The 19,480-nt window shown below is 43.4% G+C and overlaps 2 protein-coding genes across 11 annotated transcripts in view; both read left to right on the forward strand.

The window, feature by feature from the left end:
- Positions 1–4,230, forward strand: part of pam (peptidylglycine alpha-amidating monooxygenase) — an 83,664-nt gene extending 79,434 nt beyond the window's left edge. For all 3 annotated transcript variants that reach the window (XM_061262279.1, XM_061262278.1, XM_061262280.1), the window contains one exon: positions 3,335–4,230. In XM_061262279.1, the coding sequence (XP_061118263.1) occupies positions 3,335–3,516 (182 nt within the window). In that variant the 3' untranslated portion in view covers positions 3,517–4,230. The remainder of the gene's footprint in view (positions 1–3,334) is intronic.
- A 5,607-nt stretch (positions 4,231–9,837) lies between these two features.
- ppip5k2 (diphosphoinositol pentakisphosphate kinase 2) overlaps positions 9,838–19,480 on the forward strand; it is a 40,825-nt gene continuing 31,182 nt past the window's right edge. For all 8 annotated transcript variants that reach the window (XM_061215957.1, XM_061215958.1, XM_061215959.1 and 5 more), the window contains exons 1-5: positions 9,838–9,956; positions 13,396–13,795; positions 15,013–15,208; positions 16,624–16,714; positions 17,272–17,357. In XM_061215957.1, the coding sequence (XP_061071941.1) occupies positions 13,625–13,795; positions 15,013–15,208; positions 16,624–16,714; positions 17,272–17,357 (544 nt within the window). In that variant the 5' untranslated portion in view covers positions 9,838–9,956; positions 13,396–13,624. The remainder of the gene's footprint in view (positions 9,957–13,395; positions 13,796–15,012; positions 15,209–16,623; positions 16,715–17,271; positions 17,358–19,480) is intronic.

The following is a 19,480-nucleotide window of genomic DNA, read 5'->3' on the forward strand; positions in this document are numbered from 1 at the left end:
ATGAGGACTGCTCTTCTGATGCAGACGTAATTTGGGTCTTCCATTGCATCCTCTGTCTCTGTCTTCACATTTCTTTATGACGCTGCACTTGGAAATCTGGTCCGGTGGGCTACTGCTGCCTGATAATTGCCGAGCCGATGCGGAACTATAAATCGGCGTCAGAGTGAGTTAGCAGTGCCATTTCCGAAGCACTCCTCCGGGTGACACAGCCGTTCCCAGTGTGTCGTTCGGAGATTCAGGGCCTCATTAAGTTGAGTCAGCGGTGCTGGAGGACGGAGTTTACAAACCCACGGGGGCAGCTGGGTTGCCTCGAGGAGACGTTTGCGAACCGGACCGGTGTTGTTCTGTTTATGGCGCATAACTTGGAGAAACAAAACACTCACGATTGTTGTTACTTTGTATTATATTCATGTTCATTTGTTTTTATTCTAATGTTATATAGCAGGGGTTCCCAAAAAATTTTCTAATGCGACCCCAAATTAATGTCCACACGTTTACGTGACCCCAAACATCCCACCCATACACACACCTTGTGCCTAACAACAACCTTTACCTGTGACTGTATTGGCCATGACTATCTCATGCATTACGCTTTGTTATAGTTCAGTCATTGGGATGTTCAGCTTGTAGTAGCCTATTTGTTCATATTTTATTTTTTTTCTCTCCAAAAAAAAATCATCCTCAAATCAGATGACCCCACAGTTTGGGAACCGCCGTTATATAGTGCTTTCCAAGTAAATAAATAAACATTTACTGCCCAGATAAAGAGCTTTAAACGTTGTTTTCTTGAGTAGCCCAAGACGTTTGTGTAGTATCTTAGAGTGCTGTCAGTCGTTTCAATTATAAACATGGCAAAATTGCTATCATTAGGTAGAGTTAGCTAGCTACACAAAGCGTTTGCAATGCACCACACAAACGCTGTCATTTCTAGGACTAAAAAACAAGGTATAGCAGCCTGATTTACATAGTGCCCTAGCCAGATGAGAAAATGACTATTTACTGAAAAAAACACTCAATTCAATTCAATTAGAGATAAACAATTGACAAGAATAGGCCATTCAGCCCAACAATGCTCGCCATTTCTGTGCCACTAAAGGCCAGCTACTGCTCACCATTTACCTGCAAGTTGAAAAGGCTGTATTGAATAAAAGCCATTGTGTTTCACTATGGTGCAGGGTTATGACAAACGGCACGCTGTCGAGTGGACTTCACTTGAGCCTTGTTGCCCGTATCCTTGACAACCGCGATGTTGAGAGCTGCTTTAGGGTCACAGCTGCCGTGAAACAACAAACTGCTGACGTCGCGGTGTGAAAATACATTATCAACCCCATTCACTTAATTTAAAGTAACATGTAGTGGTGAAGCAGGGCTCTGGGTGGGGATTAGGGATTGACGAAACGCTTGACCCCCATGGCCAACTTAGTGAGTGAATATAAAAAGTGTAGTTTTTTATCGAAATGTTTCCAGACATTTTCATATACGTACGTGTCGCACATGTCAAAACAACTCCATGTTTATTGTATAACTTGCTGAAATTCTTCACATTTCTGAGACAGCCTGAAGGCTCTGCATCTTCACTATTTCGTCAGTCAGGCTATTGCTTTGCAGGATAATTGCCTTGTTGATGCGAAACTCTCATTTTATGTCTAAATATTTAAAAAAGAAAAACATCTTTTTTTTTCTGTCACCCTTCCAGACACAATCTTTGGAGGTATAAATATGTTTCACAAGTCAAAGCTACATAACGTCAAAGTGTATTGTAAGCAATACGTTATATAATTTCCCCCGATTCTTCACATTTCTTTGACAGCTTGAACACGGCGCATCTTGAAAACATGCAGCATTATTTTTATTGTGCGCGGTACGGTCGCGTAACAGTAATTTAAACCGGCAGTCGCCCCCGACCCACTGTTCCAGAGGCCGGCGTTTCCCCTTCAGTGGTTTTCAGAGGGTGCTGCACCCTGGAACGTGTTTCCAGGAGGAGACGCAGTGGAAGAATTTTGAGTGAGCAGATTGGGGTTGGCGGATGGAGCCTCGGTGGGGCGCATGGTGTCAGGCGGAGCAGGAGGGGGTGTTGCTGATACCACCCCTTCCCCCGCTCGCCCCGTCTGCCACTCATAACACCCCGCCAGGGCCCCGACACGGGCAGTGAGGCCTGGGCCGATCCAGCCCACGCTGACCTCGGCCCCGTGCGTCTCCCTGTCCACACTCCCTCTCACTCTCACCCCCCCCCTCCCGTGTCAGCTGTCAGGAGACGGGATGTACGTGAGCCCCTGTGGTTTGGGCCGGGCTGGAGCTGCTCTGTTTCAGCAGGCCTGTTTATAAGCCGCTCCGAGCGTCTGCTAAAATCCCGCTCGCATCTCCAGGCTGTCCAATCTCAGGCCCGGTTTGCTCGGGGAGCTTCTCTGCTTTTCTGCCCCGGTTATGGCTTTAGGCGGTGTGCAGTGTATGATCTACTGCCGTGTGCGAGGCCTGGTAGGCCCCGGGTACTCTGACTCTGACACTCTGACACTGAAGTCTGGCAGACCTGGGTCAAATACGTGATTGTTTTGGATTCAAATACTTTCCTATGCTTTACTGAGCTTGTCTGGTGTATTGAAACTGATGAAATACTCCCAAACCCTGCCTTCCTGTCCTCTTAGTTGGCGCAAGAGCAATCGAGCACAGAAAAGTATTTGAATAAAAACAACTACGTATTTGACCCAGGCGTGCTACACGCGTGGCAGGTTTGCCTTCGACATCACACAGCCCTCTGGGTTGTAGAGCACGTATCATTTACGAGTAGCATTCCAATTTAATTCTGTTTTTTTGGTGCGTCACCGAGACTTTTTGAGCCAATTAATTTTATGGCATTAAGCCGATAAAAAGTTGTGTGTTAATGGCTAAAGACGATTGCCTTGATTTATTTTCATAATTTGACCATGATTCAGTCGATCAGTCATCTCTGCAGTTACATTTGAGATAAATATGTATTACTAAATAATCTGTAAGTACATAAAATTAAATTACGTGGGAATCACTTAGCGGATGCTGCTATCTAGAGCGACTGGCGGAGAGGTGAATGGAATCGGGAGGAGCTGGTTTCACTATGCCCATTCCTTAGCATCTGAACACATGAAGGAAGTCAATTTTAAATAGATTTTTAGACATTCTCCCATTCTTAAATGAACACTAAAATGCTAATCAGGGGAACCTGTCGCATTAACCGCCCCCCCAATGCTCAGTACCCTTTCCTATCACTAAAGTGTCCCTAATGCTTAGTTTACCTAAAAGATGGATAATGTTTTGCTTTGTAAAAAAATGCCATGTGTAACATGTCTCCCGCCCCATGCAGGTAAGGCTGGGGGAGGGCTGAACCTGGGGAACTTCTTCGCGAGCCACAAAGGCTACACCCGGAAAGGGTTCGACCGGCTCAGCACGGAGGGCAGCGACCAGGAGAAGGACGAGGAGGCCAGCGACTCCGAGAACGAGGAGTACTCCGCCCCGCCTCCCCCCGCCGCCTCCTCCTCCTCCTAGGCCCGCCTCCCCCGCTCACATGTTCAGGATGTACTTTAATCGTGTACGTATTTGTTTGTATTGGCTGCCAATATTTTATTTATTTGTGCAAAATTTCTCAATACGACTGCCACTTTATTTCTACCGTTAACGGGGACCAGATGTAAAAAATAATAATAAAAAAATAAATAAATAAATAAATAAATATTTAAACACGAGTAGGTCAAAAGCTGAAGCTCCAGGTTCTGATTTCAGGAGGAGAGAGGGAGGGGGAGAGGTTAAGAGGCGTAGAAAAGATGGGGGTGGGGGTGGGGAGGATCCTTTATTTTTGTTACAATTAAATTGTTTAACTTCAAATAACTTTTCTGCCAAACAGCATTTCTCAGTTTCCCAGGTTATTGGTCCAGTACTTTGGTTGACGTTTTATATCTGTACATTTGTGCCTTTTTAATTATGTATGGAGCCTTCTGCAGCACCTGCTAACACAGATGTGCCACATTATGAGCTGCTAATGTCCACTGTTCTTTCATTTCAATATTACTGCATTCATTGAAAGGAAAAGAGAAATTATTATTATTATGATTATTATTATTATGTATCTAAGACTATTTACTAAATTTTTCAACTGGATGTGAGATATATCTGATATTTAATTGTGACATACTGAGGTTTTATGGCCAGAATACTATTTTCTGTAACAATGTTATTTGTGTAATAAAGTGTCTGCAAAGCAAAGCAATTTTCTGGGCCTTTTTAGTAGATCTGGGGTTGTGAATTTAACAGGAAGCTCTGGCAATTGCTATGTCAGGGGAAACAAACTGCACATCAATCTTTCTAAGAAAAGGAAGGGGAGCTACAATAAACTAATAACCCCTCTCCATATCAGTATCCATATTTGTTAAAATGGTAAAATCCCGCATAGGCTGTGAAAACAATTTGGTGTGTGTTTGACAGCCATTAATTTGAGAAGAAATACTTTTACTAAAACGTAATTCATAGTGCTTCTTAAAATGAGTGACTCATGCTGGCAGTTTTACAAATTCACATAAAGGTTGAAGTCATAGTCTAGTTAGCCCAAAGACTGACGTATATGAAAGAGTCCCTAAGCAAGGGCACATGCAGTGTGACGGGGATGTGTTGCAGGTCCATGGCCTTGGCCGGATAACTGACCGCAGGTGTTTGTGCAGAGGAGTATGTGAAACCGAAGACCTGATTCATGAATTCATCACTTACTCTGTACATTTAAAAAAGGAAAAACCCATCACATGCTCCTGACAAGCTGGTCGGCGCCTTGCATGGCAGCCAATCGCCATTGGTGTGTGAGTGTGTGTATGAATGGGTGAATGAGAAGCATCAATTGTACAGCGCTTTAGATAAAGGCGCTATATAAATTCCAACCATTTACCATTTACATGTAGCCACATATTTACCCCCAATTAAGGAACTGTACTTCAGTACTTTGTACAGCTTCCTAGTGCACAGATAGTGTTGTCTTCTATAGTTTTATGAGCTTGACAAACATTGGGGGGTTTTCATTCCTCTACAAAATAATTTAAGCTCTCTTTGTCTGAGCATAGGGCTTCAGGTCGAACCACACGTTTCTGATCAATTCATATGTGGAAACGGAGATGCCCATTGCATAGCAGAAATGTTGTGGTTAGTTAACCATTCCTTGGTGGGTTTTGAGGTGTGTCTGGGGTCATTGTCTGGTGGTAAGGTCCTTTTGCTGCCAGGGTTGAGCTCTCTAGGGGTGGGGTGGGTACCACATATTGGCCAAAATGTCTTGGTCCTTGCTGGAGTTCTTGATTCCATTGAACTTCCCTGACGGGCATACCTCAAAATCAACCACAAAACGATTAACTGACAACAAATTCACTGTTCTTGCAATGGCTGTTTCTGTCTCCAGGCTTGAACTAATCAAATCTGCGGTTTGAATTGAGGAGTGCAGTCTACAAGTGCAGATCAAAGAATCTGAATTTTCCCCCCACCCACCTCCCCAATATGTACACCATTCCCATAAACCACCACAGAAGACTACTTGCTAGTATTATTACCCTGATGAGGGTGGTGCACAAAGTACTGAAAGAAGGATACTGATAATTTTGCCACACATCTTTTTTTGAAAATTAGTTGCTAATACAGTTGCTTAGAATGTTTTTAAGTATGAAAAGTTTCCAATTTTCTGAGCATACGATATTTTTTTCCTCTGTTACATATTTTTCTTCCTCATATTTATGAAGGGGGGGCAGCACGGATGGTGCTCTGCCGCCTCACAGCAAGGAGGTCCTGGGTTTGAATCCCGGTCGGTCGGGGCCTCTCTGTGTGGAGTTTGCATGTTCTCCCCGTGTTCACTCCGGGTACTCCGGTTTCCTCCCACAGTCCAAAGACATGCAGGTTAGGCTGATTGATGGATGGATCTTTATGAATCAATACTTTTGGGGGGGCACTGTTTTGTGAGCACAGTTAACGAGTACAACCATGTCATGTTTGCAGTTGTGAAACTTGATGTTCTGGCCATCAGATCCGCTTTCATAAAATAAGATTTAAGATATTTATCAAATGCCATGTTATGCCAAGTTTAATCTTTGATCTCTGCTCATTAGTTTAAATGTTGCAATTAATTAATATTTTTACTCAGATGGGTTCCAGTTATTTGAATGTGCACAGAAGGGTTGAGGGCTGGTTTTACTCACACCTCTTTTTGAAGCAGAGAAAGCACTGATATAATAACATTCTTTGGAAATGTGCATGTCATTTAACTTGGGGTTTCAATTGCATGCGCAAACTGTCATAGGAATGATAATGATCAACAAAGGGAACCAGTGGACCATTTTAATTACTTTTATTATAGTGCAACATGGTTATTGGAGTAGTCTGCTAAAGATGTAACTAAAAACAAATTATAGGGGACAGATTCATGTTATCTTTGTCATCAAGCAAATCAGGTATGTCTGAAATGACTAATCATTTCTGAAAGATCATACCTAACATGGCTGACATGCTGAAAGCCCTGTCCCCTTACAGCAGCACGTGCTCTGGTTACACAAACGGTTGCACTGCATGTAATTCAATCATTACATGATTTCAGGTTGCCTCTAAAATCCATCTGATAAATCCTCGAGATAATGATGATGGTCACATTAAGCAAAAAACATTGATGACTTAATTGTTTATTTATTCTAGTGTATTTATTCTAATATGTATAATGTGTAATATAATGTATATCTACCATATAAATTCAGTCCATTTTAATTATGACTCTAGATGGTGGAACCGTTAGTCAGAATGTACCCCTCGCTAGCTAGCCTTGCTAAACGTTCTTACTACCCTTTAGCTTAACATCCTGATGTTAAAATGTGAAAGTGTAAGTTAGGGTGTAGAGTTAGGCTTTTGGGTTAGGGTTTAGGATTCGGATAAGAGATTTAAATTGATTGTTATTATATTATTCAATTAATTAATATACCATTAATAATTAAATCAAATAACAAATTCATACTTCAAATGTTTTGACTTGTCATTTACTCTAAACACAAATTAGGTTTGACATTTTTCATTCAGTTAATTGGGTGTAGGCTAATTAATTCATATCAATTACACTAATGTGATAGAGAACATTTCTCTTTGCAACCATATGGATTTAATGTGGGGAATTTGAAATGCTTTGACTGCACATGGATATTATTATGCCCATATCAAGATGTTAAGCTAAAATGATATTCAAGTCAGCTGATGTCCTGCATATTCAGTGATGAAACCTGCTATTTTGGAGTTAGAGAACTGACTGAAGATTATTCAATGGCATCTACATATATTTAAAAACTCATTCAGTGAGCACGAAAAATAGTTTTGGTAATTTCTACGGATTTAAATAATTCACGATCAGTACAAAATTGTACACAAAGTGAAAGCTGTCATCTGTTGGAAGTGCACAGTTGATATCTGAAACGCATCTATCCGATGGACCAGCACACGCATTGGTGTTTGCGTCGTCCAGTTTTACTGCAGCTGCGAGGGATAGCGATGTTTTATCACGCCCCAGCCATCCTCGGTGGTCGACCGGGTGCTCGCAGTTCACCTGTTGTCATCTGATTGATTTCTGTGTGCGTCCGACCTGTCAACTGCAGTGTGAAAACAAGTGTGCTTCAGAGGAGAGCCTGTGGTTGTCAGCGCTCTTTCAAATAGCCAACGGGGACTCGGAAATATAGTGTCACTTTAATTATCTACAGACGGTGAGAGCTGCATAAATTCACAATCCACAATTCTAGTCTGAATAACAGCAAAACGGTGAGACGTTTGATCTATTCATGTTTATATATAAAGTTTGAGTGACATCTAGTGGCAATATTGGGTAACCAATGAATTGCGGTTCAGTTATCTTGGTGAAATCGAAACGAACTATTTAAATGTTATTCTAACTTGGATGCTTTTCTTTAAAAAAATGTGTAGTTTTCTTTACGTAGCCTATTGCAACAGGATTCCAGCAAGCAGCACATTTTTTCCCCCAATTGCTTATCAAAAAAAAACATTAGACCTTTCCTAAAATGTGAAGTGCTTCAGAAGCCTGTTTCATGAAGCATTAGTGAATAAACTGGATTAGTGCACTGAGTAAACCCTCCCAAATCTGGAAGATGAAATGAAGTAGAACGAGACGTTCTGGGTGTAATCATGCTAACGCTGTAATCATGCTTTTTGTGAAACAGGCCCCGGATGTGCAGGGCAAATCAGAGCTCAATCAGTGATCTATAAACACATATTCACTACAGGAGCGAGTGTGATGTAACGAAGCCTGTTTACACCTTTACAGTGTGCACTGTTTCTGTTTTCTTACGTCCATTATTTGACACATGAGTGAACTACTGTACCAAAAGAAGGAGATATGAATCACTAATGCTCACTGTTTTTGTTTGATTTTTTTATGCGTGGTCTTCATGGTCAACAACATTTTTAACATAAAGCTATGCCACACCACTAAGGGCATACTGTTGAAATTAATCTGCAGTTATATTATTTGCCGCAAATGGAAGATTTGCCATGTGGGTTCTGTAATTGACTTGACTTTTATAAAAAGGATCCTTGACTATGTCACGGTTGTCAAGGAAACCTGTCTTACATGAGCAAGTGTTTGTCTTGCAGAGCATGTTCAAGGACTCATTTCAGCTTATTCAAAAGGGTAATGCTCTCTTTCAGAGCTTCTGTGGTTGAGCGGTTCAGCAGAGAGAGCAATGACTGGAATACCTATTTTTATATACATTGTGTTCCATAATGCTTGGGACAAAGATTACATACATTCTTATTATTTGGCTCTGTACTCCACTCAATTTTATATTTGTAATGAAACAGTGCACATCTTGTAAAGTGCAGATTGTCAGCTTTTATTAAAATATATTTTTATATATTTGTATATAATTTTGTCCATATTGATCAGTTGAATGCATTTCTGTTATCTTTCATTGTAAGTCACTCGGGATAGGAAATCTAACTTCTGTGACAGTGCCATTGCTTTGATTTTATTGGCACAAATTGCATTAGACACTGCTTATCGACCCCTCCCCTGAACCACTGGGTTTAATATCCAGTTGTGGCATGATAAACCCTCCCCCACCAGTACAGGACGCCTCAGAATGAGATGAAACTCCTATTGAAGAGAAAATTAAATTGAAGTATTCCACAATATTTACCAAGTGTAAACATTTTCTAAAAACGGGTTGGTTGACTTATAGGTTGATACAGTTATACAAGATAACTTTGCCATTGAGCTATGACCAGCTGTGTTTCCTTCAACTTGAGCTGGGCCCAAGTTAGGATCAGTCATCAGCTAACACTAGTCTTCCACTGATACGATTTGAGAGGGAATGCCATTGTACGCCTGCTGTCACGTGGCACAACAGTCTGACAACAGATGGCCATGGAAACCATGATGCTTTAAGATATGAGCTCACACCCCCAGCCTCATGATTGGGGAACAAGTGGTCCGTAAGATGGATCACAGAATGGGATACAGCTGACAGAGGGCTGCTTGTGTGACACGAGTGCCTGATGTCCTAAATGCATGATGCATGAATATTAAATAACACAAAGGCTACAGCTCGTGAAAAAATAGGTATCAACGTAGCCAAATTTTGCAGATTGCATCTAACGTTTTGTTATGCTTCCATATGCTGCGTACCTATTCCGTAAAATGGAACAAAATATTACATTTCCAGTCTGGATTTAACAACTACGCTCATATACAAGTTAAGCTGTCAATGTTTTCCTGTCCGTCTTCAATGGCCGTCTGTGTCTCTTTCCCCGCCCCTTACTCACGTCATATCCCGAAAGTGACGCTGGGTCTGGTTGCTAGTGCTTGTGATTTCTTTAAGGTAGCTGATTAGCTGCAGGTCAACGTTAATGCGGGTGCAAACCCCAGGAAACCTGACCGGCATCACAACATCGACGCTGATGTTGCAGCAGAGTTGGCTAAGGTTAGTTAAGAAGTCTTTACTAGCTGCAGCGTTATGCTATTCTCATTATCAGAGATGGGTATTAGTCCCGACTGGTTCATTCTTATAGCTAGCTAGGTAGGATATGGGATTGGTGGTGCTTTGAAGGGTGTAGGCTAGCTAGGCTAGCCAGAGTAACGTTATTCATACACTGCAAATAATGCAGTGTATGATCAATGAGTGACTGCGCTAACTTGCTGTTTAGGTTAACCTTGGAACCTGGATAAGTTTTTGGGCAACGTTTGCTAATGTTAATATTAATCGAGTCAAAGGCAATATAGTGTCTTTATGTTTAGCTAGCTACGGAAGTTCGCTGGGAAAGTGAGAGGACACTGCCATGTGTTAGCTCTAGCTAAAAGATCAGTTTATGTTAGCCAGCTAGCTAGGAATCGATATAATAAAACGGAAAGCGTCAGTTCTGTTCCTGTTGATACTATCTTGGCTAATATAGTTAGCTAGCTTGCAATACCTCCCAAATTACATGAGTCTTTTCCAAATCACCGGTATTCCACTTTCCAAACCAAGCTAATACCGTGATGATTTCTTTCAGACATAGAACATGTGTCACATGTGCTGTGTAACGATGTATGTGGGTGATAGAAGATTGTTTAGTGATGCTGGTATTTGAAAATATTTAGTGCTAGATAGCGGTAAATTATCTGGAGTATTCCCATAAAATCATCAAAATCATCAGACAAAAATCAGACTAAAAACATCACATCTGAAATGGGGAACGGGTTTAATGTAGCTTTCTTACAGTTTTAAATATCTTTACATGAACTAATGATGTTAGATATTTCACTTTGTTGCATTTCGCATTGGATACCCCAGCGGCTGACATGCGACTCAAACAGTGTTGCAATGTTGTTACCGTTACGTTAGCTAGGATGTTAACACAGAAAGCTATCGTTAAGTTACACGAGTGTTGTATATTACTAGCTGGCTAAATTGACGAAAATGTAAAACGCAGCTAGCTAGAATAAATGTCTGGCACATTGTGTCAACCTCATAATCGGGGATTAAGTAGGATTATTTTGCGAGTTCAAAATCTACTTCCGAATCACCACACTATGTCCACGTCAACATTATTATCATACTGAATTAGCTGTTCCAAACTGATTCGATTTAGCTAATTGACTCTAAGTTATTTTAACTACTTAGGATAAAACAGCATACATTCTCCAGAAAATGCATACAAACTACACTAGAAATGTTTTTTTAAAAACATTAAACATAAAGCTACAGTTCAGTTTTCGACAGTAATCATGCTTTCAGTGTTGCAATTGTTCTGGTTTGCAGGATTCTTGTTTGGGTCTCATCAGTATAGCCTGGACTTCATTACATTACATTACATTACATTATATTCGTGGCATTTGGCAGACGCTCTTATCCAGAGCGACGCGCAACAAAGTGCATACCCATAACCAGGGATAAGTGCGCTGAAAGACCCTAGAGGGAAGTAAAATTTAAACTGCTACCTGTACAACAATGATAGGGACCAGGGCGTATTTGGATTTCTTTTTTTTAATTATTTATTTTTTTTACAAATAAACAAACAAACAAACAACAAAGCAAAAGTGACCAAACTTAACTCTCCAAACACTGCTTACCTAGCCAACTAAAAATACAGATACACAAAGTAAATCACAGAAAGACAACAATTAAGGTTCACAGGGAGGTAGGGAGGGACGGGGAGCGGTGCTGCTTCAGGGCATGTCAAATGGGGTGAGAATCAAGCTGAAACCAGGAGGGTGGGGTTGCAGATCATGGCTGGATCATGATAAGCAAAGTCTTGAAGTCAGTTTAATTGTAACCACCCTCGGGTTTGGACGCCATGTTATCGCTTTCGCCCACATGCGAAGTAGAGCAGCGCTCTGTATAGGAGGGTTACGGTTGAAAGTTACTCGCCACAACGTTGGCACACATCCTCACGGACAAGATGCTTATTTCTGTATCCTTAACCCCACTGGTGAAGCTGGAACAATGAACAATTTTGTGGCCATGAGTCACGACAAAGCACAGATAAGTGCGACTGTACAGTTACTGTAATATAGCACTGGAAATTCTTGTTACCAGCCACAACCACCTGTAACCCGTCGTGAACAAACCGAGAGAACGGGCGAACCAAGCATCTGATGACCGTTTTTGTCTGCCTGAATTAATTGTGACCTTCGCCTGTTGAAATCTGCCACGAGTTACAGCCGATTTGGGTTGAATTAGGGGTTTGAGGAACATCTATTTCTGATGCGATGTGTCAAACATCCGTCTAGCTGTGTGCTCTTCTTGACAGGTTCTGTTTTTCCCGTTTAATTAAACAGGGTCTAGAGCGGGGTTGATGTGAAGTTATCGACATCACCATGGAAACGTAATCGTGCTTTGCAAGTGAAAACAGAAAATGGGAAGCTGATGCGTGAGGGGCCTAATTCTCTCGCATAATGTAAACAGACCTACCCCAAGTAACTGCAGCCATCAAAAGTGTGCGGAAAGCAAGCAGCTCCTTGCATATTCCTCTGATCATGCCTGCTGTTGGTGGATAATGGAATATCAGTGGCCTTAGTTTTAGGCTTCCCAAATCTCGCCTGTCAGTTTCATCAGAGTTGTATGGTACTTGGCTCTGAAGTGAGATGAGTCCACCCAAGTCTTCTGGACATGAGAGAAACTTTCACTTTGCAGAACCGCAACCTCGCAAGTTGCAAAGCCAGACTCCAGACTCTCTCGATCGGGGGTGCAGGGCCAAGAAGAGCATGTTCCTAAGCTGTTCAAATCGAGGAGCGCATTAATGCATCCCAATAATGAGAGGTGCTCCTTAATTATTTTTCCAGTTGGCACACATCAATTTTCAGGAGCCCGTGCTCCTAAAACGGGAGCACTCTAGAGCCCGGGGATGGCCTTGGGGGCCTGTTGTAGTGTTGGTTTTCATTCCTCCCCTCTAATCAGGGACTGTTTTAAACCTGACGCACCGAGTGTAGATCTCTGGCCATTTGGTGACGTTGCTGGCCATCGCACAGAAGAACGAGCCCCTCCAGCAGTTGCCTTCTCCTGACCTTGAGACCAGGTTTGAGTGTCCCTGCGTTCGTGCCCCGGCCTATCTGCCCCGGCCATTTGCTGTTTTGAAGCGGGCACTTCAGTACATTTGCATTCCAGCTCATAAATATTATGCTTGTGTTGGGTTGTTCGCTTTGACCTCTGATGAGTGTCTGCTGAGAACTTGACTGTAAGGGGGGGGGGGGGGGGGGGAGTGCTGCGAAGGGGTGGAGGTTTAAAAATGAAGAATTGGCATGCCGCACGCACTCTTAATCCCTGCCACGTTGCCGTCTGTTGGTTCCGCGTTTCTCTTCCTTCAGTGGGCGCGGTGCAGACGAGCGTCGTGAACATACTGTTTCTGTTTCTGTTTCTGATTCTGATTCTGTTTCTGTTCCAGGAGCGCACGTTATGCGGGGCCCTGAGGAGCGGGCGGCGGGGCGGCGGCTTCCCAGCCTAGGGGAAATGCGCTGGGCTCTGGGCCCTTAGCCTGTCTCTGTAACCTGGCCCCGGCAGCTCGACTGACTGACTGAGAGAGAGGGGCCACGCCCAGTGAGCTCTCTGTGGTCCTGGCCTGGGGCGGTATTGGGAGCCGAGGGAGAGGCCTGTTCGTGCCGTGACCGGCAGACATGTCCGCCGGGGGGGAGCCCGACGCCGACCACCCGCGCTTCTTCGTCGGGTGCGACGACGGCGAGGGCGACGAGCTGCTGGACCCGGGGAGGATCATGGGATACGACTGCCTGTACGAGAACGTGGAGGAGGAGGAGGAGGAAGACGACGACGACGAAGAGTACGACTCCGTGAGTATCCCGGGGTCGGGTCGGCGGTGGGTTGCTACGGTTACGGTTTCTGTACTTTTTGCGATGTGGGTCTGGTGGCATGCTGGCAGTCAGAACTTTAACCCTTTAGCAATACCCCTGCACTTGACCTACTATTTTGCAACAAACGTCCATTTTATTTTGTTTGACTGTATGGCGTGATTAGTGTTTTGACGAAAATTGTCAGAGACCTGCAGGAGTGTTCGCATTTTTCCAACATCTAAAGGCTTTAAAGTATCTCAAGTATGTATTTGAGCTAGGTCTGTTGGCAACCGGACCATATTATTTGACGCAATTTCAACTGTAATGGAAGAGCTAAAATAGTTCTACTGCATACTTTTCCAGATTTGTAGTTAAATACAGGGATTTGCAGTGGTTTCTCATTCGCCACCGTCGCACAGTATTCATACAGACCGAGCCTCCACATTATACTGAGAACACACACTCAGCATGCAGGCAGCTCAGCGTTTCGTCTTGGTTGGTGACCTGATATAATGGCGGTTCTCATTCAGCCCTCCTGCTGGTTAGCCGTGTTCTGCGTAAACAGATTAATTTTGCAGTGAGACAATCAATTAACACTGTGCTCCTAGCCAGGCTGCCTTTGAAACGGCACATGTCCTGGGCTATAAATACAGCCGATCTGTTCACCGGGCACTGCATCTACCCTAATGGACATGTTATACTTCCAGTGTGTTTACTGCTCACAGAGTGACACAACGCTTACTTCAAGTACCCTACCTGGCTGAATGTGGTCTTTCAGAATGAATAGAAAAGCAGGGTCTTTGTTGGGAATTGGAGTCATTTAAATGCAGAGTGCGGCTTTAAACTGTAGCCCCATTTACACCAGACCTGGGCCAAATTGTTTGTAATGGTCTTGGACTGAAATACTTCTACTCTTTACTGTGCTTGTCTGGTGTATTGGAACCTATGAAATGCCTATACCTATGAAAAGTGTTTGTTGGCTTAATTTGCAGATTCTGTCTAATGTTTTGTTATATTGATCAATCAAGCCCAGAGAAGTATTTCAGTCCAAAATAATGAAATACTTGACCCGGGTCTGATCTAAAATGAGAAATAATTATTTGAGCGACCGTCTTGTGGTCTATCGTTTGGAAGCTGGCCCACCTTGAATGGCTTGAATTCAAGGTGGGCCAGCTTCAAGCCATTCAATTGCTGACCCCCCCCCCCCCGTTTCACAGCCCCCAGAGAGGCAGATAGTGGTGGGCATCGGCGCCATGTCCAAGAAGTCCAAGTCCAAGCCCATGAAGGAGATCCTGGAGAGGCTGTGCCTGTTTAAGTACATCACCGTGGTGCTGTTTGAGGAGGACGTCATCCTCAACGAGCCCGTGGACAACTGGCCCCTCTGCGACTGCCTCATCTCCTTCCACTCTAAAGGTGGGCGGCCATCTTGTCTCCTGCACCTCCACCGCAACGACGATTATCAAATGTTGTAATAATGAACATTGCCGCTGTGTGATGTATGTGAAACGCTTCCGGGACAAACCTCACCACTGATATCTATTGGGTGTGGATAAGGCAGCCAGTCAGCATCAAGGCCTTGCAGCTTCCAATGTGAGCGTGTGATGCAAGAGTGGCCGTCATATCCACATCCAATAGGTATCTGTGGTGAGGTTTTTTTAGACTCAGGAGATGGCACTGACCCTCTGCTTTCTACTGAGACCAGCATTTCTGTGTCAGAGTTGTTTTATTTGTGTGCTATTATAATAAATGGTTTAACATTCAAATTTTCAAAAAGCTTCAAGGACTTTTCTAAACCCTAAGTGCATAGCACAACCCTATTGGTACTTTACAACCAAAGCCTGGGGCTCAAACATGGACTCTTTATACTCCAAAAATTATATTTACAAAACCCTGCTCGTCCTGCACCCCACCCCCAGCCCAAACAACCCACCTCTGGCCCCTAACACCAGTTCCACAGAGCTGTGGGTTGACCCTGTCTACATGAGCGTACCTGCTGAGAATTTGGTCAACAAATCCCCCACCCCCCTCCCCCACTACGGCGAGATTTGCATTGAGAGCCAGGTTTTAGGTGCTGTCAGTACTGTTGAATTTGATTAGTGCAGAAGCACACGCCCTCTGCCTGCAGTGGGGCTCACAGTGAGACTGCTCGCTCTGAGCTGTATCTGGGCTTATGTGGCGTGGGTCTTTTGCTCTCACATTTGAATACAGTAAGAGATACTTCCCCTGCAGGCCTCTCTGGCTTTTGGTCCCATTATCTGCTCTAGAAATTGATTTGTCCCCGTTTGCCCCACGTAGCAGCTCATGACCTGAAATCCCAGCTTGTTTTCTGTGAGCCAGCTGTATTAACAGCAGCCTTGTTGTGTGTGTGAGGGTGTGTGTGAGGGTGTGTGTGTGAGGGTGTGTGTGTGAGGGTGTGTGTGTGAGGGTGTGTGTGTGAGGGTGTGTGTGAGAGTGTGTGTGTGAGAGTGGACTCTACTGTGGCATGTTTGTTTTCCCGTCATTTATTGAAAGAGTTGAGCAGAACAGGTGTTCAGGTCACTAAGCTGCTGCGCTCTGTAGTAACATTCACTGTTGACAGGAGAACCAAAGGCCGGGGAGCAGTGCATTGTGGGCCGATATGCGGGAGAATTTGCATAAGCGAGGAAAAGCCAGATGAAATGTTATTCCTTTATTCATCCTGGAGTCTGTCAGGCATCATTCACAGGCCTTAATTGGATTGGTTTCACATGCCTGCACATCCTTGCATGTACAGACTATTTCAGAGGTGTTCAGGGTGTTCACTGAAACGAGGTGTAAGTTGTGTTTTGTTGTTTTGTTTTCCTCTGCAGGCTTTCCTTTGGATAAAGCGGTTGCCTACGAGAAGCTGAGGAACCCCTTTGTCATCAACGACCTGGACCTGCAGTACTCCATCCAGGACAGGTGAGGCTTCTGGCGGGTCCGTGGAACAGCACTGCGATGGTGGAAAATATGCTAATGTTGTTCAGTCATGGAAACATTTGGCTTTCTCTGCTATTAAAAGGGTGGATAGATTATATTTTGGTATTCAGTCATTCCTCAACACACCTTTTTGTGGTGTTGGGGGGGGGGGGGGGGGGGGGGGGGGGGGGGGGGGCGCTCTTGAACCAAATATATTCTTGGAATTTGAGATGGTTTCAGTAGTTATATGTTCACTGGTTCTTCTCAGCCCACCCTGTGTGAGTCACACCTGGATTTCATGGCTGTGGGTAGAGGGTTACTGCAGGTCATAGTTTCTCTGTGTGGGATTTTAAAACGAGGGCTGTGTGAAACTGTCTGTGACGCATTTATCGAGGTATTTACAAATCGCCTCCATTTTGTGAGAAGTTCATGAATCTGCATGTTGGGTAGAGACTGCATAGGTGCACTTCTCCATAAGGTTTTTGGCTTTGGTTGGTGAGTTTCAGCTAAGTGAACTGGCCAATCAAAGCTCATGTCTTTGTGATGTGATTGCATTGCAGGAGGGAGGTGTACCGCATCCTGAAGGCTGCCGGGATCCAGCTCCCGCGGTACGCGGTTCTGAACCGCGACCCGGCTCGACCCGAAGGTCTGTAAAATACCCTCTTATCTCTGTGACAGGCGAAGTGTGAGGAAAGGGTCTTTTTTTGTTAAAGGGGCAGTTCACCCAGAAATGAAATTTAATTATGTTTCCACTTGTGTGCTTTGGTGGAAACTTCTCTTCATCCCTGTTGATGTTTGTGAGTAAATGTGGCATCATTGGAAAGATATGCATGCGTGTATGTGGTCTGTTTGTTCATCAGAAGTTAGATAAAGTTGTTTTGCCCAGCTGTACGATAAATCTGTTTTGCATAAGTGCTGATTCAGCAGGTAGCAGAAGATTATGTACATGGCTGCATCAATGCAGAATGTTGTAAGTATATGGTTTTGACATAAAACACAGAGTACTTGCTGCTTTGTTTTAGAGAAAGCACCATACTGATGTCCACACGGTGTGTAAAAGAGCCTTATCACAGTGGTCCTTCTAAACTCAGAGGGGATTATAGTCTTCCACGACACCCCGTAAGAAGTTCTACTATCCCAAACGACATTGTCTATTGCATAGAGCCCTGGTGTAGAAATTAAAGACGCACAAACAATGAATGCATAAAAGCAAGACAAACTAATGATGCTATACAAGCGTTACTAAAAGGTTTTCAGTAGGCATTTAAGAATGGCAAAATGGTGAGCATTCCTTATCGGTTTGGTTAAGTGCTTCACACCCAACGGGCTATTGAGGAAAATCTATCGTCACCCAGGGTTTAATTAACACCCTTAATGAAGTTTGCAATTGACTTCAATTCAATTCGTTTTGGCGGGTGACTGGCTGAGCACTCCTTTGTAGCTAAATTACCCATAATCCATAGCGTACCCATTCACAATGAATGGAGATTTGCTAATGGTTGCTGCCACTAATTTCTATGAGCATTACACCCAATGCTTGCGTCTTATCTATTTATATTTAAGTATCTGATTGTAGTCATAGGCACAGCCTTCCTTGGTAACATGATTTTGAGGGACAGACTTGAGTGTCATAGTGAAGGAGTGTGGGTAATGTAGTCTGGAGCAGAACTACAGAGCCTTATAAGTGAGGGTGAAATCAATTCTGCACAGTACACAGAGCGAGTGCAGATGAACAGAACAGGTGTCACATGATCCGTACTGGAGCTGTAGGGGCGGACTCTGTTGCCTGGTCTCGGTTGAATGGTTCTAAAAAACAAAACAAAACAAAAACAAAACATGCTTTTGTATGACGGAACACTTTGAACTCTGAATCCATTCTGTGTCTATACCTTCCTCTCATTGACAAGCAAAGAATGAACTTTGTGTTTGGCAAGATGAGACTGAACCTGTCTGTCTTGTACTATTGGCCAGTTAGGTAGAATCAGTCAATATATGACATTGTATGGGCTGAATCTGTATGAAGTTACCGGTTTGACTGGAATTGGGTTAAATATTAATTGGCCAAACCTCAAAACCTTTCTCCTTCGATTATTGTCCCCCTGTCTGATGAGATTTTAATAAAAGTACAGGTTGATCTTGGATGATTTAATGGAAGATACTTCCCTCATGATGAGATTTTTCTGGAAGTTTCCCTGCCGACCGACCACGTTCCTCTTTCGCGAACGTGTCGGCGATGTGTGGAGCCTGTGTTGACGTAAAGAACGAGGGGGTCAGCGAGGTCTGCGGTCACGCTGAGACCCATCTGCCTGTTCCTGCATCACCCCCAACCAGACCTCTCAGAAAGCCCAGGGCAATGCAACACGCAGACTACACTTCCTCACTTATTATGAAGAAAAGCTTGGTTCTTTTAGGCTTACTTGGATCTATGTATCAGTAACAGAATTGGAGGCATTGTAATTTTTTGGTGCAGGAAATAAACTGAAATTCTGGTTATTAGAAAGGTTCTGCTAGAATTTCATGGGTTGAATGTTATCAGTTCTTTAATGTCAGGTAGTTCTGGAATTGACTGGATTAAAATTGGATTTAAAAAAAGAAACCCGTTACTCACCAAAATGTGTAATCACTGTCATAATGGATTTTTCTTTTGAGACCTTTATCAATGTGTAGGAATAGTACTGACTACTGATGGTAAAAGTGTTTTTTATATCGTAGTATTTTCGTACAATAGTACGTTTCTGACTTGACTTATGTCTGGTTGATACATGTGCG

This window comes from Conger conger, chromosome 12, assembly GCF_963514075.1.
Source record: "Conger conger chromosome 12, fConCon1.1, whole genome shotgun sequence".
Classification (NCBI taxonomy): Eukaryota; Metazoa; Chordata; class Actinopteri; order Anguilliformes; family Congridae; genus Conger; species Conger conger.